Source organism: Anser brachyrhynchus (genome assembly GCF_964034855.1).
Source record: "Anser brachyrhynchus genome assembly, chromosome: 5".
Taxonomy (NCBI): Eukaryota; Metazoa; Chordata; class Aves; order Anseriformes; family Anatidae; genus Anser; species Anser brachyrhynchus.
The window spans coordinates 26,172,896-26,199,403 of record NC_137699.1 but is presented as its reverse complement, the minus strand read 5'-3'; the positions used below and the strand labels follow the sequence as shown (position 1 = coordinate 26,199,403).

At 35.7% G+C, this 26,508-nt stretch overlaps 1 protein-coding gene across 4 annotated transcripts in view; it reads left to right on the top strand.

The window, feature by feature from the left end:
* Nucleotides 1-26,474, top strand: part of RASGRP1 (RAS guanyl releasing protein 1) — a 43,423-nt gene extending 16,949 nt beyond the window's left edge. For 2 of the 4 annotated variants that reach the window (XM_080594141.1, XM_080594142.1), the window contains exons 3-17: nt 3,324-3,429; nt 4,888-4,950; nt 6,884-7,015; nt 8,151-8,304; nt 11,629-11,802; nt 12,539-12,655; nt 14,412-14,687; nt 16,990-17,070; nt 17,670-17,774; nt 18,304-18,413; nt 19,113-19,257; nt 20,469-20,505; nt 21,111-21,257; nt 21,736-22,106; nt 23,335-23,909. In XM_080594141.1, coding sequence (XP_080450267.1) covers nt 3,324-3,429; nt 4,888-4,950; nt 6,884-7,015; nt 8,151-8,304; nt 11,629-11,802; nt 12,539-12,655; nt 14,412-14,687; nt 16,990-17,070; nt 17,670-17,774; nt 18,304-18,413; nt 19,113-19,257; nt 20,469-20,505; nt 21,111-21,257; nt 21,736-22,106; nt 23,335-23,469 — 2,153 coding nt within the window. In that variant the 3' untranslated portion in view covers nt 23,470-23,909. Of the gene's footprint in view, nt 1-3,323; nt 3,439-4,887; nt 4,951-6,883; nt 7,016-8,150; nt 8,305-11,628; nt 11,803-12,538; nt 12,656-14,411; nt 14,688-16,989; nt 17,071-17,669; nt 17,775-18,303; nt 18,414-19,112; nt 19,258-20,468; nt 20,506-21,110; nt 21,258-21,735; nt 22,107-23,334; nt 23,910-25,672 lie in introns of those variants that run through there. The other 2 variants (XR_013951941.1, XM_080594143.1) reach the window with 2 other exon arrangements.
* The last annotated feature ends 34 nt before the right edge of the window (nt 26,475-26,508 follow it).

The following is a 26,508-nucleotide window of genomic DNA, read 5'->3' as shown; positions in this document are numbered from 1 at the left end:
GCAGGAGTACTAACAGTTCCTGTACGTTGCTAACAAAAAGCCCTAGATGTTTAAGGATGTGCCTGTGGTTGGTAACAGGGTATTTATAAGCTCTTCATATCATCTTAGTTGAATCGTATGCTAAGCAGAGTCTTCTGTATTTCTTGAGTAGTGAATGCACTGTCGTGACCTTGGAGCTCAGCTAACACATGAAAACAAAGCTGGAAGCGTGGCAAAGAGCATGCAAATCTCTAAACATATCTGCAAGTGCTTCTGTTAACTTAAACCTGTCGCTCTATTAAAAGAAGAGGCTGAGAATAACACTACAGAGATTAGTCTTCAGGACTTTTATCATCTTACTTGTTTTCTTAGTGTAAGCGCAAGGAGGTTTGGCTGTTATCTTTTGAAAGCTTAGCTTTAAATTCTACGTTGATAGTAAATGTTCATAGGAAATTTTCTGCAATTTATTCTCCTAACTCTCCAGTGCTTTCTCTCCATAAGTTTATCAGACTGAGGTTATACACACAGACGTGTTTTCTACACACCTAAATTTTTCAGTTAGAGCCTTTCTAACTGAGTCACTAAGAGATGCTACTGCCCACTGACTCAGTTGTGGTGCGCTCTGTTGTGATGCTGCAAACATTTCTGATTGCCATAAAATATTGGGCTAGTATGTACTGCATCAGCTGTTTAAAAAACCAAACCAACCAAAAAAAAACAAAACAAAACATAAACCACCCCTCCCACCCATATCCCCCTTACCTGAAAAGATCAAATTTTCATGAACTTGTTTTGACTGAAATGTGTTAAAAGTGATGGAATTGCTGAATTTATCAAGGAAGCTTAAAATGATCATACAATGCAAAACTGACTGCACCTCTGAGTGTTCAGCTTTAATTAGTGTTATTTTAATTCTTCGTAACTTATTAAAGGTTTTAAGCTTTACTGTCTATAAATAACTATCCAGAGACGAGTGTGGCCTGTTCTTTGAAAAATCCTGATAATGTTAGCTGCTGACTTGGAAGTGTCTAGTCTTATTAGCAGCTGGTTAACAGTTTCCTTGGTTATGCTGGGGATGTAATATGTTTAATTTCAAAACCTTACCTACATTAATGGATACTTCTACTTAGTAGTAGAACGTTTTTTTTATTTTTTATTTTAATTTTTGGACACATTAGCTTTTTCTTCAGTACTGAGAATTCTTGAATTGCAATGTATTGCATCTAGGACTTCTTTTATTTCCTGTTATGGTAAGACAGTAAGAAGGAAGAATATGTTTTGTATTTGTTACTTTTGTGATTTATAATTCTATTAATGGCTTCCTAAACACTGGTTGTTTTAAATCTTCTCTCCTCCTTTTAGTTGCTTAGGCTCTATACAGCCATTTATGTGGCTGGAGAACACGCAGACTTTTCCCTTGCCCATGTGCCTGTAGGGAGAATTGTTTTTTACAACTTAGGTGTAATACAGAAAGTAAATTCAGAAAGTGGTCTCTTGTGTTCAGCGTTGAAGATCACCTGATACATAAAGTTCATGTTCTGGGCTTGTTAACGCTGGTTGGGTTGATGCACGTTCCTGTAGGTCCTCCCAGGATTTACCAGTCAGGATTTTTCTGCTCCTCTTGCCTGAGGGGCTGGCTGTAGTAAAAGATTTCAAGACTGTCTATTGTATTGAGTTTCCTGCAAACCGAATATGCCGTTACTAGAAGAACGAAGATACTTGCATCAGGTGCATGATACCCAGCATGTCCTTTGCTTTTAGGGATTCAAACCGAGAGCTGAAACAGTAACTTCACTTGCCAGCTACAGGCTCAGGCTGTTCTGAATCACCTTCCTCCTGAACTACATGAAATAATTAGTTGGTCTGTCTGCCACCTTAAACTAAATTTGGTGGAAAAACAGGACTCTGTAAAGAATTGACTCCGTAGAAGGGAGACGTCCAGCTTGGTGCCCACGTTGGTATAGGGGCAATGGGGTGAGCCTTTTGTGTGTCTGGCTGGATTTGACTGTCAGGGTCCTGTCACAGCACATACTGCCTTGTGTTGGCTCTCTGTAAGCACAAGTGGGGAGCTGTGGTGTTGATACAGGGAAGAGAAGGCAAAGACTTCCAGGGGTCAGTAAAGGGTGTGAATAGGACTGTTGTGAAGAATAGAGGAGACAGATCTAGAAGCAATCAGGCTTTGTTAGTTCTACCAAAGATCCAATGTATTGATCAAAAGGAAAGGCCTGGGTTTTGGGGTCCTCTCTTCACATTTGGTACCTCCCTGTATAAGGGCATGGAAATTGTTGCTCAGTGACTAACATGGATTATGTTGTCTTGCGAGTGGACTCAGCTTAGCGTTCCTTTTTCTGTGCTGTGCGATTTAATTTTTTTTCCTCTAGCATTATATTCCACTTCTTATGTTCCAGATCTGCCATTTCTCTTGCCTCTTCTGTTTTGCCTTACTGTGCATTGCTTCTGCATACTGCTCTTGTTAAGTGGCAACTGCATTTGTCCTAATAGACGACTAAATATTTAAAAATGATTGAAAAGTACATTTTGAAAAGGTGTCTAATTCCAGTTCAAGCTACCTAGTTTGTCTCGTGGCAGTCTGTCCACAACCATTGCCTGTTAATATTAATGAAGTAGTTAAAGTGTGTGTAACAGAAATGGAAACTTTTTAAAACATTCTGATATATTTGATGTCCTTGATCTTTTTCCAAATATGGAAAAAAAAATACAATACCCAGAAGATAGGTGTAGTCTAAAAATGTCCTTCAAGTGAAATCCTTGTAATGCACAGTTCAAGGAAATTCATTAGAGCATTTAGGTCCACTGCTAAGTATGCATCAGTTAACCCCTGGACTTCTGTATACATTGTACCTCATACCATGCATTTCTAGGTATAAATCCTAAACTGTGTGTATAGTTTAGGATTATATATGTCAGCAATGCAAAAAGGTTCACAAGCACTTAAGAATATCTCAATTCCATTTCATGAGTTCAGTCATGCCACTGACTGATACAATTCAGTAGCCTAACTCTCTTGCTCCTAAGTTCACTGATTTGTTTCAAAGGTTATCTCACCTGCCTAAAGCTAACTATTTAAGTATGTTGCTGGGCTCAGATCATTGTGTATACTTATCTAAATACTTTGACTGTTTTTGAGACGAAGTTTTTTTTTTTAATTGTTATATAGCTCTCATCACAAAAAAAGATGGACTTCCTAAGTCAGTATGTAACTGCTGTCATTCAAACAGCACAGACAAACAGACTTGATTAGAATTAGTGTTCTGAAGAAGCCTCTTGCATGTTTATGAAATTGTATCAAGATTCTAATATGAACACATTTTTTTTTTCTTCAGATTTAGAAGGAAACGCTTATCAGAACAACCAGCTGCTAAAGATGATTCTGACCATGCATCAGTTTTTCATCTCCTCTGCAGACATGCTCCAGAAACTTGTTGATCTATATCCTTTGTAATATCCACCTGTTGTTAAGGTAAAATTAGAAGTACTTGACAATTTTAAAATAGGTAAGTGTAGAATATTTAATTTAGGGGTATACTACTGTTTCACTAATAAAACAATAGACTTGTTCCTTACAAATTTTGTGGCTGTATAATGTTTTTTGTTTTGTTTTAGTGGTTTTTTTTTTTGTCTGTTTGGTTTAGTTTACGATCTACAGAGAGAGATGAAATTCCAATTCAGATTTTAAGAAGGATAAATCACCCTCCATTAGCTGTGGAAGAAATATCTAGGGAATATCTCACAGGTGTTAGATTAAATTAGGCACCTTAGTTAGATACTGTGAACCTGGGCCTGGTCCAGGTTTCTCTTTATTTTTCTCTCCTCTATACAAGTAGAAGAAAAAGGCACAAAAGCGTTTTTATTTTTTTTAGTATTCTGATTTTATCACCTGGAGATGACAATTTTCTACAAATATTCTTTCTCATGAAAATTTTCCCCCAAATTCCATGAGTGATTTTGGATAGTTAAGAATGATTTGTAAGCCATCTAGCTTTAGACCGTTTGTTCAGAGCCCTTCAAAATACTTGGGGAACCTTTTCAGACTTCATGAACTCTACAGTCAGCCTCATTTAAACACTTAATACAGGTACTTTTTTTGTGGATTTTCTCTCCACAGTTGTGGTAGATTTCAGCTGCAGTCAATTTCAATCAAACTGAGAGAATCTACAAGGTGTTTTCATTAAATTATTTTTTGTAGTACTGAAAATATATGTATAATCTATAGCAGAAGACTGAAGGTATATATAATAAATTTTTCCAAATGGATCTTCCATGTCTTCATAAGACATTGGTTACAATATAAGAACATGTGTTTTACAGAGCTAATAAACTAAAAGTATGGATGTTTCTTGTTTCTTTCTAGTTACCAGAGCATGTCAAATGAAAACTATTGCAGTTAGAGAGGTGAGGTTAGCAAGGAGTATTTTATATAGCTGGTTATATTTAAAAGAAAATATCCTTTATTTATTTATCTATTTATTTATTTATTTATTTTTGGAAAAGCTTCAGTGACTCATACTAAACTAGAGTATTTCTTAATTAAATGTAATTGATATATTTGGTATTGTTTCAAATTTTAGTGAGATATGCAAGTGCCTGATTTTTATTAGAAATTGTGAAGCATGCTTCAAAGAGGTATGTGTAGAAAGCAGTCATTTCAGTACTTAACAGTATTCTATACTTGGGCAGTTACATCAGCATTACTCAGGGTTGTCATGTTTACAGCAAACATTTGCTAGTGATCTTGGAACATAAATTCTATACCTTTATATAAAACTATAATCTGATATCATATGCCATGAGAATGATTCCTACTAGACTTAAAGGTAGGGAAATATTAAGCATGCTACATTTCATATCATATGTGAATCGATGTGGTTTTCCTTAACGGTTTTCTACCTATCTTAATGCTTTAGAAAAGAAATCTTCCATGCTGTGTGTAAAGATATGCTATTTTGTGAGGTAAGAATATTCTCGTATGGTAGCTATTAGTCTGCAGCCGTCCCTGTACCATAAAGAAGAATGCTTTTGCATATCTTAAGATGACATTGAAGGAGAAACAGTTGCATTTCTTCATCTTTTCAAGTTTCAGTTTAGCAACTTAAAAAAGGCCCAGGTAGCCTTGTGTAGATCCATTAAAGTCAGTGCATGAATCACTGGGTCAGTTTCGAACTGATTCTGTATAAGGCTGTACCTTGAACATTAATGAGAATTGACAGTGTTCAGGAATCAGTAGTGTTATGTCTAGTATTATTATATAGGCCTATTAAAAAAAAAAAAGATGTGGGGTATTGCAGCTACTTTAATACTAAGCAAAACACCATTGTATTCAGGAGGTAATTTTCCCTAGTAACTGTTCTTAGTCACTTGAAATATCCTGGATCGCTTATCACTTTTTTTTTTTTTCTTTTGGACTAAGTGTGATAAAATTTGATATCTTAATGCAGAGAAAACAAAAAAGTGGAAATAAAGATACAACCCTGATAACAGATTAGCATATGATAATTCTTCTTTACACGAAATAGGAAATAACTAGTATCAGTTATGAAAGGTTGTTGTTTTTTGGGGTTTTTTTTTGAGATTATAAAATCATTACCATTAAAAGTAGATTATTAGGCCAGAGTGCTTTGCTATTGTGTGTGGTTGGGGAACATTTTTGCTTCCCAGCAAACTGATGTATATATGCATCCATGAGAGTACGCATTTCCATTTTTCCAACAAGCACAGATCTTTATGTGCATGGGTGTACTGGGTCTGGCTGGGATGGCATTAATTGTCTTCGTACCTGCCTGTATGGTGCTGTGTTTTGAATTTATGACTAAAACAGTGTTTGCAACACAGCAACATTTTACCTGTTACTGAACAGTGTTTGCACAGCATCAAGGCTTGCTCAGTTTCCCACTCTGCACCCCAGAGGGTAGGCAAGGAGTGAAGGTTGAGAGGTTGGGAGGGGACAAAGCTGGGACAGCTGAACCAGTCTGAACAATGGGATATTCCATGCCATATAACAATATACTCAACAATAAAAACAGGGTTGCCATTCTAAAGTAGCCGTACCTTGAATAATGCATGGGCTTTGGTCTGCTCATGGGAGATTGTGAGTGATTGCTATTGCAGCACTTACTTGGTAGTGGTTTTTTTTTGTTGTTGTTCTTTTTTCCTTTTTTATTTTTTTTCATTTTCTTTTATTCAGTTGTTAAACTCTTTTTATCTTGACCCACATGCTTTTCTCACTTTTGCCCTTCCTATTCTCTCCCCCTTCCCACTGCAGGAGGAGGAGGAGTGAGTGAGCAACTGGGTCACTATTTAATTGCTGGCCAGGTTCAACCTACCACAATGGGTTACAATTCACATATGGGAACTGAAATATATGATAGAAACAGTTTGAATGCCCAACACATAAAATTGTAGTTCTCAGAAAATATTTGGTGCATGGGAAGTTGAATCACCACCAAACAAATGTATGTAAATAGTAAATTTTTCTTCAGTTAATAGTTAAAATTCTGACTAGCACAGTACGTTTTCAGACTGAATTATTTGAGGTTCTAAAGGAATACATAAGATACTTATGAGATCATGAAGAAAATAATCAGCATGCATATTATCTAAATTTAATGTGAAAACAGAAAATTTAATATTGAATTACTGAATTCCATTTAAAAATGTACTATAGTTTTATACAGAATTAAAGTGTTACCTTCTTTTTTATCTTGAATATTTGATTTCTGATAGAATAAAGCAGAAACATTTAAAAACAGGGTTATCCCCTGAAGTTGATCAAAAAGAAATACAAATAATAAACTGGAGCATCTATAGCAACTATCTAAGTTTCAGCCTCACTCACGGTAAAGCAAAATCTTTATTTTTGTATTTCTGTTTTTTCACCGTACAATAGGTATTGGATTACAGAGTTTTGGGTTATGTTCAAAATGGACTCTAAACTATCCACAACTATGGAGGAATTTCAAGAACTGGTTAAAGCTAATGGTGAGGAGTTACACTGTCGTCTAATTGACACAACTCAAATGTGAGTGCAGAAGTTTCAGTATGCTTAGAAAACAAACTTTTGTTCTGAATTTCCTTTGTTCAAATATAATATCTTTCCTGTACAACAGGGTCACAATCCTACAGTGGGTTAGGTTTAGTCTGTAATAAGATAAGTGACTGTTATTTATCCTAGAAGAATTTGTACCTTATTATAGTTAAAATATATATTACATAAAGGAATAGAATGCCTTTCAAGAATGGCTGACATTCAATTTAACTGTTGTGTAGACTTTGTGTTCTGTACTAGATAAATTTTATTCTATCCAGGGAACTTAGAAAATTTGTAGAGGCCTAATGATTTTGAAAGGCCTTACTGACTCAGTTGATGAAAAAGGAAAGTACACTTTGATTGGTTAATAAAGGAGGTAAAATGTGTTTGCATTTTAAAGCCAAAGGTAAGATAGAAGATACTGTTTATTACATTGTCAGACTCTTTATTTTGTGTGATTTCTAGCTATAAGATGACTTACACTGTCAAGAACAAACCCTACAGCTATACATAAAACCCTACAGCATAGTTCTGTCTTGGGAAGGGAACCTTCCTTGTTATGTTAGAGTAAGATAACTCTGTGGAACTGCCTAGCTATAAATTCGTACTTCGGAAATGCATAGGCAAAAGCAAAGCAGCACTTCGCATGCATTTTATATCTGCTTATGAAAGATGATACTTAGTTTTTCATACTCAAGTAACTTTTGTTACTCTGCAGACAACTATCATAGGAGGAATAATTCTTATTCAGATGCAGGTCAATGAAATCTGTTAGATGCAGGTCAATGAAATCTGTTAAGAACTATTAAATGGAAGAACACTGTATATGTTCCATAAAGCCAAGGTTAGGGACAACAATTCTGAAAGTGCAGTATACGATCTTGGTTTTTTTAGTAATAGAGTTGTACTGTACTTATGTGCTTCATTAATATAATACCTAGACTAAATAATGTATTGTCATATAATCTGTAATATGTGACAAACTTGCTGTTTAGAAATTCAGGTAATCAACTTTTTTATGCAGTAAAACATGAAAACAATGTACATTTTGTATTATGAAGAGAAGAAAAAAAATTATCTTCAGAAGATAACTCAGGGTAATTCTGTTTTAAAATTTCTCTAAAAGAAATTCCAGGGACTGGTCTAGAAAGCTGACACAGCGTGTAAAGGCTAACACCAGTAAGAAACGGAAAGTTTCTCTTCTTTTTGATCACCTTGAGCCAGAGGAGCTGTCAGACCACCTTACCTATCTGGAATTTAAGTCTTTCAGAAGAATATCAGTAAGTGATTTATTTTGTTTCATTTTTTAAAACAAAAGCAGGAAGGATGTAGAAAAGATGGGAGAGGAATAGTATTACAAGTTTAACCCTGCAGTGCAAGTAAAATGGTTTTGCTGGAGAGCTAGCAACGTCAAGGTCAATTACAGAACCAGCTGGGAAAACTGTTATCTGTGTATCAGTACAACTAAATGAAGTAGATAAGGCCTGTTCCCTGGCCCTGAAATCAAGCAGAATGATCACAGCTCAACTTGCATCTGCAGGGCTAAACTATCATGCCTTCTAGAGAAGGATACTGATGCATGCTGTGTGTTGAGAATATTCCTTGGTCTGTGCTGTCCATATCCATACAGACATATCCATGGATCAAATCCACCTGTAGTTATGAGAGTGTTAGTGGCATGAGTTGAAGTTTTATCAATTTTAAGCTAACAATTAAATGTATGGACAAATATATGCCCATGTCTGTGTCCAGACTCTTTTTGTTTTACTGGAATTGAATTGGCCAGTGATACTTATTCTGAGTACCTTTCTTTTCCCTACAGTCAGGGGGAGGGAGAGTAGAACCTTTTAAGTAGCTATGCAACACAGTCAGGGCAGGGTCCGTTGGAAGGAAGAGGAATAAACAATCTTCTTCCAAATAATCTGTTTCTATTAGAACAAGTGGTGTTATTAGGCACAGAAACAAGCAGCATCCTTTAACTCAAATCGTCAGTCAGGCTGAAAAGGTATAAAGGAAACTTGGAAAGCTCCCAGAATGTTAATTTCCTGTGGCAGTAGGAAACAATGCATCATTCTCATGCAGTGGCTAAGGGCTTTTCTGCATAAAGAGTCACTGGACTCACTGGACTGTGCTTGCCTTGTTTTTTTTTTTTTTGTGTGTGTGTAACAAAATAAAAACAAGGATAAGTAAGCACTTGAGAAAACAGCATTTTAAGATGCTAACTCCCCTACACACTTTGGCCTCACTTGCACCCTTTTATGCTACATTACTTCTATTCAAACATGGTACAGTTCACACATGAAACAGAATAGTGAACATTAGACACCAAAATGTAGTTGAGTTGCAAAGTCAGTGTGATAACACTGAAAGCAGAGAAAAAATCAGTCTTTTTTCTCAAAATAACAGAATTTGAAAATGAGGTCTAGCAAGCAAGGTGGTTCTCAGTAGATTGCAATTTTCAGTCATGTGTTAGTGTAGTTTGTGTGTAGTTTATTTTGAACTGACTGTATGTGACTCTTCAAGTATTGTGCTAAATTCAAAGAGCTGTGCAACCAAAGGCATGCATAGACATGCTGCTTGTAGGCAGTACTAATACTTAATACAAGTCTTAATGCTGTCAAAGCTTTGTGCAGACATAAAATAATTAGTGATTAATGAGCATAACAAGTATGATTGCTGTCAGAGTCTTGGATTTGTCATAGTATTCCAAATTACAGTTACATACCTGCATGCATTTTGGTATAAATTGAGTTTACTGAAACCTCAGATCAGGAAAAAATGTGTAATTAAGAAATAGCTCTAATCATTAACTCTTTGCAGAATGTATTCACGATATGCTAAGCCACAGAATCCTTTTCTAACTTGGCAGAATATAGCAGGAAAGAGACTGCAAATGGCCTGTTATGTTATCAGTTATTGGCATAACTACTTACAGACTCAGTTGTTCGAAAGTGAGAAAGGAATACTTGATCCCCTACACATATGCAGCACATAGCAAAATCTTCCAGGAGACACCTTGTATCTTGCAGCAAAGAAAAATGCAGGGAGTGATGTTCAAAAAATAATGACTGCAGGTATGCTTGCACTTGGAAATCATTTTAATGCATAGCTATAAAATACAGGGATCCTATGCTCTTTTGTAAGAACCTAGATTCTGCTTTACTATTGAGGCTCTTTAATTAGTCATTACAATACCAGACCCTTGCATTATTTAAGTACCTGCACTTCTTTACTATATATGCCGCTTACAATTCTTTTACAGCTATCTTGAGTCTTTAAGTAGTATCAGATATAAACTTGTTCAGCATTTAAAAAAAAAACATTTTCTGAAGGAGAGAGCTGCTGATGACAAAATATAAATTAATCAAACTGATTTATAATTGCACTGAAACTGCTATGAAGTTGATAATTATGTAGTCAGATATTGAAAAATTAATTATCAGTACAGAGTAGTTGCTTAAATTTCAACATCCAGCCAAATCTGGCTATGGTTCAACATTCAAACAATAACTGTGCTATGAAATCTTAGAGACAGCTCTACTTATTACTCATAGTATTTCTTCCATTTTTAATTTAGTAAGAAGATGAATCCAGGTGTCTGCTGTTGTCTCTGCTTTTTAGTGTTAATAGTTCTCATTAAATGGGTGGGGGGAAAAAAAGTTAAAAAAGCAGAGAGAGTGAGCAAGAAACATATAGCAGTATTACAATTTATGACCTTTCCTTAAGGATCAGTGCCATTCAGTATATATTCCTTTGACCTTAAGTAAGGAATACATATCTACCATGGCTACAAAAGTTTTTGGTAGGATGTCAGTATTAGTGCCCATAGTAAAGAATGAGTATATAAATCTCCTGTCAAAACTTCCGATTACTTACATTTTTGTGTATTCCTGTTAATGGATATATCAAGAGAACAGGTAAATGATGCATCAACAAAAACAAATGATTGCTTCTTTTTAATCTTAATGGGAAGAATGGCTTCAAAGAAAGTTTTAACTGCTTGTCCCCTAAACAATTTTGGATCGCTTTGGTTAAAGAAGACGACCTCACAAGCCATATCAAAATATTAAGGAGTCCCTAGCCTTCTTTATTTCTCAATGGGTTTAATCACAGTTTTATATAAATATGATTGAACTTGCTTCTTTATATTTGTTTTAGTATAGCTTAATTCAGAAGTGTGCTGTAGATACATAATTTGAACCTAAACCATTACTGAATTACTAGATTGGTACATTACACTTAACATTCGCCATAGAAACCTAGATTCAATCAATCTGTGGAGCCACTGGAGAGGAAAACCCCAACTTTGCTCATCCTAAGGCTTATAAGAGTCAAGGCTTGTGGGATATACATGATGCAAGTGATGTGATACAAATTATCAAGAAAAGATGCTTTCAGTTAATTTCATTACTTCAAATCTTCTGCTTTGAACAAAACTGAACATAGCTTTTACAAAGTAGAGTTTTCAGTCTTATGGATATTTAAAGTGCAAGATAGATCTTGTTCTTTAGTATTTAACTTGTAAAGCAGACCTTTATTTGCAAACAGATCATGAGGTGTATGAAATGGAAGATGAATTTTAATTTACTTTTTATTCTTTGAAGTTCTCAGATTATCAAAACTACATTGTGAATAGTTGTGTGAAGGAGAATCCAACGATGGAAAGATCAATTGCTCTTTGCAATGGTATCTCTCAGTGGGTGCAGTTAATGGTTCTCAGTAGACCAACACCACAGCTTCGAGCTGAAGTATTCATCAAGTTCATTCATGTTGCACAGGTCAGTTAAATTTTGACACGTGTTATTTATTTTGTCTTTCTCTGAAACACCCCTTTAGTTGCTCTTCCCACACTACTAGTGTGGGGTCAGCTAGGAAAGAGATGTTGGCAGTGGTCTCCTGGTTCATATATACAGTGTGCACATGTGTGGGTTCATACCAGGTATTCAGTTACATTATCTTCAATGGCACTATAGCTTTCTTGTATCTATTCTGAAGAAACTGCACCAAGAAACTAGAATTCCTTTTCAATCAGCTGGTGAGATCCCAAGCTGAAACTGCCTATCTTTCCACTGTATGAACTGTTATGATGCTTTTGACCATACGTAGAAGCATTTGTACCAGATATGCTTTACCTGATAGAAACAAAACTATGGTCCTATTGATATTTTTTTGCATGCTAATCCAACTGCAGTCACAAACAAGACAATGGTCAGTGTTTCCTAGGTGTGGCATACCGCAGGAAAAGGGAGAAGTACTAAAGAGCCCTTTGAAGACTTAATAATTCTGTAGATAGAGTATCTTATTTAATAACAGGAAAACAAGTAAATGTTACACCCAGTAAAATTAGAATTTCAATACTGAAATGAATGAAGTCAAATGGATTATGGGACAAAACTTGTAAGAACAATATTAAACTTGTCCCTGAACAACAGAGGAAATGTAGAATTTGGGTTTTCATGTTGAACAGTTTCACCCTTTAAATAATAAATACTGATTGTTTTTATGTCAACACAGAAGCTTCACCAGTTGCAGAATTTCAATACGTTAATGGCAGTGATAGGAGGTCTCTGTCACAGTTCCATTTCCAGACTCAAGGAAACAAGCTCATGTGTTCCTCATGATGTAACTAAGGTTGGTATTGTTTTATAAATGAGATAACTTTTAAACTTTTTGTTGTCATTGCCTACACGCACATGCACAAAACTAAGCTTATTTTGTTAAATCTGACAGAGGAAAAAAAAAAAAACTTCCTCTGTTCTTTTTTTTTTTTTTTCTTTGTCATTTCATCTTTACAAACACCAGTTACTCCTACACTTTCAACCCTCTCTTGGAGATTTGTAGAGCTTTCTCAATTTTTTTGTTTGGGTATGAGAAGATGCATTTTCATTTACATGCAGTAGCACAGAATAGCATTCAAACAATTGCAGACAATGAGATCCTAGAATATTTGAGAATAAAACTTTGCTATCCATAGCAACACTGACCAGCCTGAGTCTATAAAATGCTATCACAGACGTCGGCACTTTAAACTGAAAAGACCAGTTCATCTGATCTTTCCCTATGACAGATTTTATCTAGCTGAGACTTGAACAAACTTAACTCCAAGACACATATATTGTAATACAGTGGAACATTAGGAATTAGTTGAAATTTTCATTTTAATTCATGTGAGTTGTAGAATGGACATATTTTTGCTGTGATTCCAGCTACTAAAACTGTGAAGTTTTTGTTTGTTTTGGTTTGGTTTGGTTTTTTTTAGCTATGAAATGGCTTTAGGCACTTGGTCTTAAGAGACTAATGCACTTTATCTTATTTGGGTCCTGAAAGATTTCATAAGGGTATCTAAAGAATTTGTTTTGATCACAGTATATTTAAACAGCTTTAATGAACAGTGAATACCTGAAGTCTAGACCAGAAATGACTTCCCACTGATAACAGTTGCAGATCTCAGGATCTATAGATCCAGTTTAGCAAGCTTATTTTAGAAGCATGTTGTTTTACAAATTTCCTCATTATGAGGAGTGGACTGCACATGTGCCTATGATTTGAATAAATTTTTGCATCAAGAAATTGTATATAAGTACTAATAAAAATTAAGTAAATACAGGTTGGTAATTAATGACTTTACTAGTTTAAAGTTTACTTTAAAGTTTAAGTAAATAGATTAACTTGTGAAGGTTAAAAATCAAGTGGTTAGACAGGAACTTCCACAAGAAAACCAACCAATCAACCAACCAAAAAAAACAACAAACAAAAACATTGCTCCATTGACTTTCTAATATTAGAAGTCAGCTTTGTGCCTGTACAGTTTTAAGCAAGGAAGGTGTTTATATGGCTAGACTTGAGATTTGTTTGGCCTTTGCAACAAGTTGATATATGTTCCTTCCTTATCAAGGAAGAAAGCCTTCTTAAAAGCACAGATGTGCCACTTTGACCTGTAAGAGTTCTGATCATGTTGTGATAGGACCATAGCACAGTGTAAGGTTTCTCTTCCAGTCCATTCCAGCTGGTGACCTGGAAGTTGGAGAATTGCATTCCACATTGTAAGGTGAAGATGCTTGCTTTTAGGAAGGTCAGAGACATGACAGATAGCTTATACATTACCCGCAGAAGCATCCCCTTGATTTGAGAGGATTCTTTCTTTTCATTGACTTAATAGGGAATGTAGGAAGGCTGGCATTATAGATGAGGCACGTAAGATGTATTATTAATTTAAACAAGGTGAATAACTAGATTTCATTTGGAGCCTAGAGACTTACATTTTTAAATCGATGTTGACAGTCACAGTGAGCAAACCACATGAGAATAGTCTGGAAAATTCGTGTGATATATGGCCAGAACAGAAGGAGGAACCACTTTTGATTATTTGTTTTCTTTTTCTTTTTAGGTGTTTAATGAAATGACAGAATTGCTTTCATCTTACAAAAACTATGACAGTTATCGACGTGCCTATAACGAGTGCACTAACTTTAAGATCCCAATCCTTGGGGTCCACCTGAAAGACTTGATATCGCTTCATGAGGCCATGCCAGACTACTTAGAAGACAAGAAAATTAACATATACAAACTGTACTCTCTGTATAACCACATAAATGAGCTGATACAACTCCAGGAAATGCCACTTCCCCTGGAGGCTAATATGGACCTTGTTCATTTGCTTACAGTAAGTCTATTGGATGAGATAAACACCTGCATTTAAAAAATGATTTTCAAGTACCTCTCAAATTAAACTAAGTAGAGAATTCCATTAATTATAAATACTTAACACTGTAAGACTTTTTTTTTCCTTAACGAAGTGTACAATAACAGAAGAGAAAAAGTTAGTGATGCTGGTTTACCTGGCAGCAAGGGTAGAGGTGCCTCGTGAACACTTTGTTATTTTAAAGTTTATTGGAATTTTCTCCCAATTACTTCCATAAGGGAAGGAAACATTTATTTACATTTCACTATGGTAGTATACATTCTGTGTGTACTTTCCTTATGGAAGCACCCTGACTCCTCTGCTGATTAAGCCTCAATAGGGAGAAGGGTAGAAAGCTTCCTTAGGGTGCACCTCGGAGGCAGAAGATTGCATATAAGGCTTTCTCGTGTTGAACATATAAACTTGCACATAAAAGGGGTTCCTCAAGATGTGTAGGGTTAAACATACCACATTTCTAGCCAAGTTTCTTCTGGTACTAATAAAACTGTTTGACATAAAGATCAGTCAAGCGTAGTTGTATTGTGCTTCTAGTAATCTCTAGTCAGTACATGTTACGAACAAAATTAATATTACCTAGCACATGTGTCACAAAAATAGTTCTAGCCTCCCCTGGTAAGTTAAAATAGTAACTTTTAGTAAAACAGTAAATCTGCCTTTCTTGTTTCTCAGTTTTGCTTGGCCCTAACAAGTCTTAAAGATTGGAAAAGCTGGATAGCCTGCTGACTCTTTCTGGTTATGTGGCCTGTTTCAGGAAAACCTCATAGATAAAATGTTCTTGTGCTTAAGGTTATTTGTCCTCTCTGACAGCACTTGTGTAAGGTCTTGTGCCCAAGGCCTGAAACAGGCTATTCAGTACTTCCCATAGAGCTACGTAAAGTGGTGAATTTCTTCCTGTAAAATGTTTTAAATGCTTTGTCTCAAATGATTAGAAGTTGATCTTTTTCACTAACGTTTTATAAAAGTGCCTATTACAAGCTTGTAGAACTTTGGCCACAAGTTCATGTAACTATATATTACAGGACATAACATAAAAGAAATACTTCTTCATTTCAAAGCAGGAGTTTCTCAACTGCTAATATTCCAGGGTGTATGAGTGTATGATTTTCTTGTTTGTTCCCTGTTTTTTTTTTTCCTCTCAACAGTCTTTCTCCCTTGTGTTCCTATCAACAGCCAAATCAGTTTGAAGAGGCAGTAGTGATTACGTACATGAGTCAATAATTTATAGAAATATCTTAACATTTGCACTAGTTTTTGAGTGTCAGAAACTACTTTAAGATTTCCCCAGGAATCAAAAATTATTCACTACTTTTACTACAACAGCAATCTTTTAGTTGTTCACAAGAAAGTTGTTGCACATTTGAAATTTAAGCCATGTTATTCAGCTTTGGTCTGATGTGTTATTTGCATTAAGCAGTATATTTTGGTTTCTTATTTTATATATATGTGACTGCCACCACCTTGACTGATATGCTAGGATAACTTGAAACTAATTTTGTTATGGAGAGAGTATTTCAACATTGTATTTTCTTCAGACTTGCCTTGGATGGAGGCTTGTAACACATTTACCTGTGGCTTTTCTGTTCACGTTTCTAATGTGAATATTTTCATATAGTCAAAAAGTGTCATGTTGCCAGTCTTAAATCTTAACTTGAAATTGTTTCCATTTATTTGCTATACCATTTTCTGGGGCACACCCATAAGCAAAGATATAAATTTGGTAACTTTTTCAAATTCCTTTATTTATCCAGGTGTAAAGTATCTCACTCTACATAACTGCAGTTAACAGCTAAGTTCTCACTAAATATATGCAAGTCTGTCTTTTATCCTCATCATATACTTGTTGGTTCAGTGTGGTCCCCTGACATGTTTAAACGAGAATTTTCTGAGAATTATGGTTGACAGACAGTTTCATTGGAATGGTGCTTAGTTGCATGGTAGACTATCTGTGTATCATGGAAGTAACAGGTTTTTTTCAGGTTTCTTATTAACACACGGCTAGTTATGCCTTCAGTCACTTGCGTGTTAATGGCTGTAGCTGTGTAACGTTACAGATTTCCAGATAACAGCAACAACAGACTGGAATTTAGAAATGCGCCTATTTCAAATCATGGTCAACGCCTACGCAGCTCAAATGCATTTTTTTCCTGTGGTGCAACCTAAATTAAAAAATAGTCCATCAAAATATACTAATGCATGCCAGGAAGAAATTGATCAAGTAGTATCAACTGCTTTGGGATTAAGCTAATATTGTGTTTGTTTTCAGCTGTCCCTTGATCTGTACTACACAGAAGATGAAATTTACGAGCTTTCATATGCACGAGAGCCAAGAAGTCACCGAGCTGCAGTAAGAGCCTTTCCAGATTCTTAACAAAAAAATTTTTTTATGAGCAATTTAACTTTTATCCCTTGCATTCATTTTATTTTGTATGTTTTTGGCTTAGCATAAGCTTCATAGACTGAGCAAAATCTGTTAAAGCATAGTTTGATGATGGTTGAATAGGTTGATGATGAAGCATAAACGAGAGTATATGCGAGACTTGACACCAATGTCAGGTTTCACAGTACAAATACAAATGCAGTTACTTTTATAGAGACATCAGGCTCAACCTTGACAAACGATACTGGTTCTTTTAAGTTAAGAATTCTTACATGACTCAAATGATCAAACCCATGAGTGCAGTTTTCGTTCCTGTTTTATAAACATGGAAAAGATGGTGAATTTACAGGGTTGCCAGTGAACCGTGAGAATTTAAACCATTGTTTTGGACAGCTCAGGGAAGAGCTTTCTCTGAAGTACCACATAATTATCGAAAGTATGACGTTGGGTCAGATAGGCCATTTCTGCAGTCCTGTATCACACAGTTCATCATCACAAATTGAGGAAGCATTATACTGAAAATATTTTAACATGGTACTAATAAAGTTCCATTCAATTTATTGTAGCCTTTGACACCTTCTAGACCACCAGTAGTTGCAGACTGGGCCTCAGGAGTAGCCCCAAAACCTGATCCAAAAACCATCAGCAAACATGTTCAGAGGATGGTGGATGTAAGTATGGTTGGACTATCTACCTTACATCTCAGTTATAGTCTTAATGTTTAGGTATGAAAAGACACAAAGAAGGGAAAAAAATAGGGCCAGACACAATCAGTGATGTCACTCTATAAGTGGAAATAGGTCTGTCACACAGCTGCTTCTCACATAACATTAACCTGGCCAAATGACCCAGGCAGCTGCACAGATTTGGTTAGGGAGATCATCGCTGACAGCATTAACTGAGTGCATTAGTACAAGTTGTGCCTTAATAATGATCTTAAAGAGTGATGAAATAAGAGCTAGCGTTGTGAAGCGTTCAGTCCGTTTCATGTTGGCTTATCTGTATCTTCCTACAAATCAAAAAATCATCATGCTTCTTCAGACTCAAGCAAGAAAAACAATTAGAAAAAACTTGTACTGTTGAATAGATATTGAGGGAAAGTAGGAGAGGAATCCTCTGAATATTGTGAAGACTTTCTGAAGTGGTAATTCAGTAGTTCCTATCCATGTTATAAACTATTCTACTATTATCTTACCACAGTCTGTCTTCAAAAATTATGACCATGATCAGGATGGATACATTTCTCAGGAAGAATTTGAAAAGATAGCAGCCAGTTTTCCATTCTCATTTTGTGTAATGGCTAAAGACTGGTAAGTACTTACAAATCTCTTTTAACCTAGTTCTGCTTATCAACTTTGTAGGCCCTGTGTGTGTTATTTCTGTTGTTTTGTTAGTGGTGGTTTTGTTTCCTTTTTTTTTTCATCTTCTGTCACTACGATGGTAAAATCATCCTCTTCACCAACAAATGGAAGTGAAAACATAACTGACAAAAGCATCTTTTAAGTGTTTTGTGAATGAACTCTTCATGAGCTTAAAGAAATAACCAGGCTGATGTAGGAGTAAGAATAGAGATAATAGAAGAAATATTTTTAGAATGATATGCAGTATATACTGCAGAGGAACTTTCCAAAGATGACCTGTTCGTAAAAAATAGAGAATTGGCAAATGTATATTTTGGTCAAATTAAAAATATTTCTTGCAGCACATTAAAGCACGGAAAAATACAAACATAGTTATTCCAAAATTTTGAAATAGCTTTGAGGTTGCATCTCATATACAGATAGTTCATTTATCCTTACAAGCTGCAATTGTAACATGTAGAGAAGCTTCTGTAGACTTTTGGAACTGTTGACAAAATTACTGATATCACTGTAGTTCTTGGCCAATTAAAGTACAGCCATTATAAATTGTGAAGGTATGTTTAGTTCTCCTTATTGGTATGTTTAATTCTCCTTATTGCTTTTAAGAAAAGAGGTGCCTCACAAACAACTTTTCTTGTTTATTTTCAGGGAAGGTCTGATTAGCAGGGATGAAATAACTGCTTACTTTATGAGGGCTAGCTCGATCTATTCCAAATTAGGACTTGGGTTTGCTCACAACTTCCAAGAGACCACTTACTTAAGGCCTACTTTCTGCGACAACTGTGCTGGATTTGTAAGTTCACTTTTTAGTAAATTATGTTAATATTGTTTGGAAAAATGCCTATTTTTATCTCATAATTACTTTGTATCACATACAGAAATGAATCTGTTTAAAACACCAGTGAAACTACAAACATCAAGTTACTGCCTGTGTAGCTATTTAATGTACCTTTTATATCCCCCTTGGCAGTGCTATTATCTGTTTAAACATGGCTCCTACTTTGTGGTGTTTGGCTGCATCACTCTCAGAGAAGACTTCCCAAATCCAGAGGCTTCCACTCCACTGGGCTGTCAGAACTGGGGCTGTTAGTGTGTGTCCAAAGGAGGGCTACAACAATGGTGAAGGGTCTAGAGAGCAAGATGTATGAGGAGTGGCTAAGGTCCCTTAGTTTGTTCAGCCCAGAGCAGAGCAGGCTGAGCGGAGGCCTCATGGCAGCCTGCAGCTTCCTCACATGGGGAGCGGAGGGGCAGGTGCTGAGCTCTGCTCTCTGGGGACAGTGACAGGACCCGAGGGAATGGCATGGAGCTGGGTCAGGGGAGGGTCAGGCTGAGTGTTAGGAAAGGTTCTGCACCCAGAGGGTAGTTGGGCACTGGAGCAGATTCCCCAGGAAAGTGGCACTGAGAATATTTGTATGTATGTATAATCTGTAAATATTCATGGATCTGAGCCTGCTGGAGTTCAAGACGCATTTGGAAAATGCTTTCAGAAATACGGTTTTATTTTTGGGTGGTCGTGTGCAGAGCCAGGAGTTGGACTTGATCCTTGTGGGTCCCTTCCAACTTGGGATATTCTATGATTATATGAACTCATGTCCTGGTACACACAAGCCCCGTGCCTGGCACAGGAAGATTTAGTAAAACTGACTCCAACCACTTCCTAGCTTAGCTGGGATCAAACAAGAGTGCTGACGAACAATTCTACATCTACTCTAGTTCTACACCTTCACTGGGAGCTGTTAGATCTGCTGATGTATTCATTAGAGACTAGGTTAAGCTATTTTGTTTGTGGTTAAGGAGCATGCATACAAATATTATGTTTAACTTACTCTAAAGATGTGTAGATAGTTCATATTTTGATTTTTACCATTAAAAGGATATGAAAACAAGGTACTCTGCAGGTGCTCAAATCTCAGATGTGAGTAGAGTGTTTAGTGAATATTTTTATCCAGAGGTATCAAAGGTGCACAGAAATATGTTAACATATATTGTTTGTTTGAATTTCAGCTTTGGGGAGTCATAAAACAAGGATACAGATGCAAAGGTAAGATACTTTATTCTTTGTTAAATTTAATCTATAACTAATGGTGAATGGCAAAACAACCAAATAAAAAAACACCTTGATTTTTCCAAGATCCATTGCTATGTCTATGGACCTATTTAATCTGGCCTCTCAGGGAGAAGGCTGACTCAAGAATAGGATGATAGACATGCTCCAAAAGAAATGCGAAGGTGAAGGAACTGATAGCTCTAACCTTTTGCAAATCTTCACTGAATCCAGAGGACTGATAAACAGACCCTTCTATTCTGATGAGTGCAATACAAATTCTCTGAAAACCGTGTAACAGATTCACAAGTATTTTGCAGTTTTCCACCTCATGCATGTATCTGCTTTCTCTGCAACTCCTACAGTCAGAACTGTTACAACTGTATGTTGCTATTTGATATTTTTATATTGAAAAGGAGTTTGAGGTATATATAGCAAGGGGATACAGTTGAGTTTTTACTAAGTGTATATTGTTTCAGGTAAGGCATGTAGAGAACCTTAAAGAAACTTTCCTGCTTCCTTTGGAAGCAACACAGTGTGAGAGCTGACTTGAAATACTACAACAGAGCCACTGAATCATGTCAAATTTGTTTTGTTTACAGACTGTGGAATGAATTGCCACAAGCAATGCAAAGACCTGGTTGTGATAGAGTGCAAAAGAAGACCCAAAACTTCAGTTCCAGACAGCAGCCCAACATCTGCTCTTGCTTCAAGCCTCTGCACACTAGGGGTCAAAGAGCAATTCCATGGTGAGGAAAGGTCACATTAAAAAAGATCAAAAGATCTAGATAATTTTTTTGTTCATTTTTCTTTTAAAGATGAGTTGTACAGTATTGTTTAGGGTTTGGTTAGTTAATTGCAGAGTTTTACCAACATAGTAACTAGAACGAGTAGGCCTCCAGCCCAAGCAGTAAGATCAATGGTCTGTATAAAACTTATTAACATATAAAATATCTAGAGGCTTTTCTCTGAGTTTAATGGTAGGTATGCTGTGATTCTGATGGAAGACTCCTGTTTTCCTCTCAATAATCCTACTGAGATAAGGCACAGCACTGTTCCAAGAGACATGATATTGAAAAATGTCCCATGACACCAATTTTACATTTACCAATGTAAAAATAAAGAATAGTTATATTTATTCATTAAAGTCATGTTTAATTACTGTACCTGCTGGTTCTCCTTTCTTGGGATAAAATCTTGACTCAATTTATGATGCATATTCTACAGGACAAGAAGAAGGACCATTCACGTTTCCTAACGGAGAAGTAGTGGAACACAATGAAGGCAGCAAAGACCGAACCATTATGCTGATGGGTTCCTCAGCTCAGAAAATCTCAGTAAGACTGAAACCAGCTGTGGTTCATAAAGGTACACAGACTGATTCTGTACTGCTGCTTGGTGATGTATCTCATAGGCAGACAGAGAAGAAAGAAAGGATACCAGAAAATCCTTATCTCCAGCCTACCCCACCATCCCCATGTCCAAGCCCACTACTAAGCCGCAAAAAGGCATATGTTAAATGGGAAAACAAGGACTCCAGCCAGAAAATGAAGGAGGAGCATCACAGCTATAAACCCTCATACCACGAACTTGAGCAGGTATGTACATAGCAAAACAAATCTGGCTTTGTACAACAGTACTGTAAAGTGGTTAGAGTGGGGTGGCTGAGTGGGAAGGTGTCGCACTACCACTGTGCCTCCAGTATAATTGCCAGAATAATCCATGAGAGGTATCATGAATTCTTAGCCGCTTTAACTGCATCAGTAATGTTTCACTTCAAATGCAATTTTAGTAGTGGTACAGGGCTTAGGAATACATTTTGAAGCCTTTGTTATGGTTACGTTCATCCCTGTAGCCTTTTAAGTGACACGCAAGAATGTGACTGTAATCCAATTGCTTAGGACAGGATGTTACTCCACAAAATAAGTTATTTTAAGGAATAAATTTTATTTATTCCTTTTATTTTTTTAAGTCTTCTGCACATGTAATACAAGACTGAGAAACTTGAATTAGTGTTTTAACGTAACTTTGAAAGGATACTATTTACATAAGGCATTATGTTGAAACCAGTTTAACACTTACCTTAACAAAAATATTTATGGCTAAAGAAAATCTGACTTCTAATACAAATTTAAGACAACAATGTTAGTCAAAAAAAAAAAGTTCCTAGAAGTAGAGAGAATATAGAATAAACAAAAAGCATACAGTGAGATGCACGTCAGCCGTTACTAAACAAGGAATCAGAAATCTGTTCAAAGCTTTAACATTTTCTTAAAAGTTAAAAAAAAAAAAAAATAAATAAATATGTAAATATCCCAGCCTGCCTCGGAGAAACAACTGTTCTGAACAATGTATAGAGTACTTTTCTGTATTTCTTTCCTCATGGATTACAATGCTGGTAAATCAGCTCTGTGTACAAGCTCCAAACTTTACAGAATATAGTGTCTACTGTTATGTCTTGATTCTCACTATGTAATCAAGCACTGTAAAGACACATTTCTACAACATGTCTTAATTTAGACTCTGCTTTGGATTGTAAGAGGAACTTCTTGTTAATGACTGATAACACATTTTATAGATAGCTTTGTGTATATATATATATAAAACATGTATATATGATTTGCAAATGATTGTCTTAATACGTTAACTGCTTGTTAGCTAAAATGTCTCATCCTTTTAATGTTACTGCATGTAAGCTAGTATCTTTTCTATCGTTAAGAGACATCTCCAACTTATGTTTAAGCCAATCAACCTAAATATACAACCAGACAATCCTGAAACAAATTTAAAATCAAATCCCATTCTCTATTTTTTTTGTTTGTCTAGGAAAGAAATATTCTAAAGGCAGACAATGAAGGTTTAAAGATCCAGCTGGAGCAGGCACATAAAACAATCGAATCTCTTACAATCCAGAGAAGAAATCATGTAGTTGATGACCTACAGCACAGAGACTGTTCCTAGCAGAAAAGGGGAAGATCCCTATGGAAGAATGGAAGGCTGAAGGTGTGACAAAGCTGCTTTACCAAGTGATCTGGAGAGCTAGTCCAAAGGATTTTAAACAGAAATGCTCTCCTTATTCTGTACACTTCTGTATTAGAAATACACTCTTAAGTGTATAAATGAATTCCTTTGACCTTTTTAAGGTAATTTAGCATCATCTGCATGATGAAAATCATATCTTCTGGGATTGCTTTTAAAAGGAGTGACACTGTTCCTGAAGTTTATGTTCATGACGGATTCCACAGTGAGTTCGCTGCAGGCAGCACACATTACTCTACAAGTGTTCTGACAATGTAGCTATTCATAAGACTATCACCTCAGATTTGGTCCAAATTCAGGTTTGTAGAAACATGATCAATAAAGCTAAGCATTTAAGTAAAACTGCAGAAATATTCCATTAAGAGAGAGAGTTCCTTCTCATTGTGTCTAAAAACAATTAAAATTATTAAGTGGACTGTGGCCTTTATTTCTGAAGTTTAGAAAAAATATTAAAATAAGTAAAGCTAATGATATTTGATTACTTGATTCTTAGGCTTTGTTAGGATAAACTGACAAATGTTTTAAAACTCCTTCAGAGCTTTGTAGTCCTGCTGCTCAAATGCTTACCTTTGTTAAGGTAAAATATGAGACTTAAGAGTTTAGAGTGAACACTGCTTCCATTTTTGTGGAAATGAGCCCTACTTATTCAGCTTAAAGGATAGCTTGCTGTCCCTTTACCATAAATATGGGACAAAGTTGATTATCTTTTTGTAATGTCAAATGACACCAGTGTTGCAACATCTGAGTACAACCTTAAAGGCCATATTATGAGGGAAACTGTATAGTAATCCCAGTGCAACAGATAATGTATTTCTGAGTTTCTAACATCTTACAGCTCTAACCAGGATTTTCCATTATCTTTCTCATAGCTTTCACATGCACTTTATCTAAAGAGTCAAGCTGACCATGCTCTCATGTGTATAAATTTTGTATAGAGAAAGGTGCTAGGGAGGTAACTTAGTTTTAATGCTATTAAGTGTTCATACTGGTAAAAGATGACAAAACAGTGTTTCAAGTTACTAGTATATTTGTCAGAATAGTCGATTTTAAAATTGCATTTGCGTTTCAAGGTAATTCTTACACTTACAGTTGTATAAAACTCACTTGCATTTATCAAGCAGGTATTTCTCATACATGTAAACAGCAGAAAGTTAAAACTTGATATATTTATTAATAATGTATACTTAATGCTCTTCAAAACTTGCAAATTACTTTACAAACTCCAATATAGATTGAATTTTTAGTTGACCCGTTATAATAGCATGCGTGCTTTGTGTTCAAAGTGGCATAAGTGTATGTTCTATCTCTAGTTTACAGTCATTAATTGTCAAGTATATGAACGCTTTACTGTTTAAAAAAAAGACCATTGGAAACTACTTAGCAGTTTACTGGTTCTAAATCCTTGTTTAGCATTTAGATTGTGCTTGTACCTCCATGACTGGTAGGAGACAGTAGTAGTAGTAGTACTAGTAGTAATGGAGTTTGTTATTTACTGTAAATAAATATGGTAAAGAGTTGAAATGTGTATGACAAAAAATAGCAGCTGTGAAGATTGTGCAACTTTTGTTCCTCATACACTAAACCTGAATTATTAACAGTTAACACGTAATTGCACTTTGATTAGTGAAGCAGTCAAAATGGCTTTCAGGTCATGTTTGTAAACTTGCTTTGCCACTTTTCTGTAAGCTTCTTGATATTTGTCCTCTATGCAGGACTACAGCAAGGAGAATTTTTGATATGCATTTAGCAAACAAAAGTCTATTTCTGCAACAAATAAAACAAACAGGATAAATACTTAATATATTTTCATGTATTTGGAAAATACCTTCAAAGAGCAACAAAGACTGGTAAATCCTGTTGTGCAGCTAACTGCTTGCTTATGCTCTGGACTCTGGATTCTAATAGAATTTCTGTATGTGTATATACATATATATACTTTGTTCATTTCCTTCCCTCCCTCTCCAAAGTAGACAAACTAATGTCAACAGCCGGCCCAAAGGCCAGCGTTACTATGTTACAGAGTACTAAGGTTTAGTACTTAATGCTTAAAATTGAGTTAAGACCATATTTGTACAGTCGTAAATGTTAACATTTCTCTCTGTCATTCTATTGTTCCTACAAACAGTTTGAATGATTTACAACACCTACTTGCAGGAACATCTTACAGAACCAGTATATGGTGCTTCATGTGTGCTGAAAGCTTCCTGCTTCAAATGACTTGGTTGATACCTGGAAAACTTGAGAGCTCTTCAACTACATTCAGGTTCTTTGTTTGCCAAAATCCCTTTACAATGTTTGTTTTTTTTTTTTCCTGTTTTGGTGATAGTCCCTTCTTATTACTTTTGGGACTTCGATTTTGATGCATGAAAGACTTGTGCTAATAGCAAAAACGGACTGTACTGAGATACTGCTGAAACCAACCGAGCTATGAGCAAACATCACATGCGTCTGTTAACCTTAATGCTCCTCCTCTATGCTAGGAAAAAAAGATACAGTTAAACTACCAAGTGCTGTTTAAGTCTTATCAGCAAACAGTGATATTGAACACCACTTATAATTTATCTTGTTAATAAAAATGAAAAGCACTTACCTTTATGGTTCTCCAGGCTCAGCTGTGTTTCATGTACGTACAGGAAGGAAGAAAAAATGAACACCCCCGCCCCAACTACTGTTTATTTTTAAGTATAAATTCTGATCCTCTAAAGATAAAGTAGACTGAATAATATAAAAACTAAAATGGCAGAGCTACTTTTAATATTCAAATTGAAGACAACTGCATTTAAAGTAGCTTAGAAATGCTTTTGAAAATACCAAAGCTACCTTTTGGAATTTTTTATTATAGCAGCAGTCTGTTATTCTGTTGTAACTGCTCTCTACAGCAACTTGAAAGGTTTTTGTTTTAATGCTATTAAAGAAGATTGAAAAAGTGTACAGATTGTAAAGATTTTATATATGTGTAAG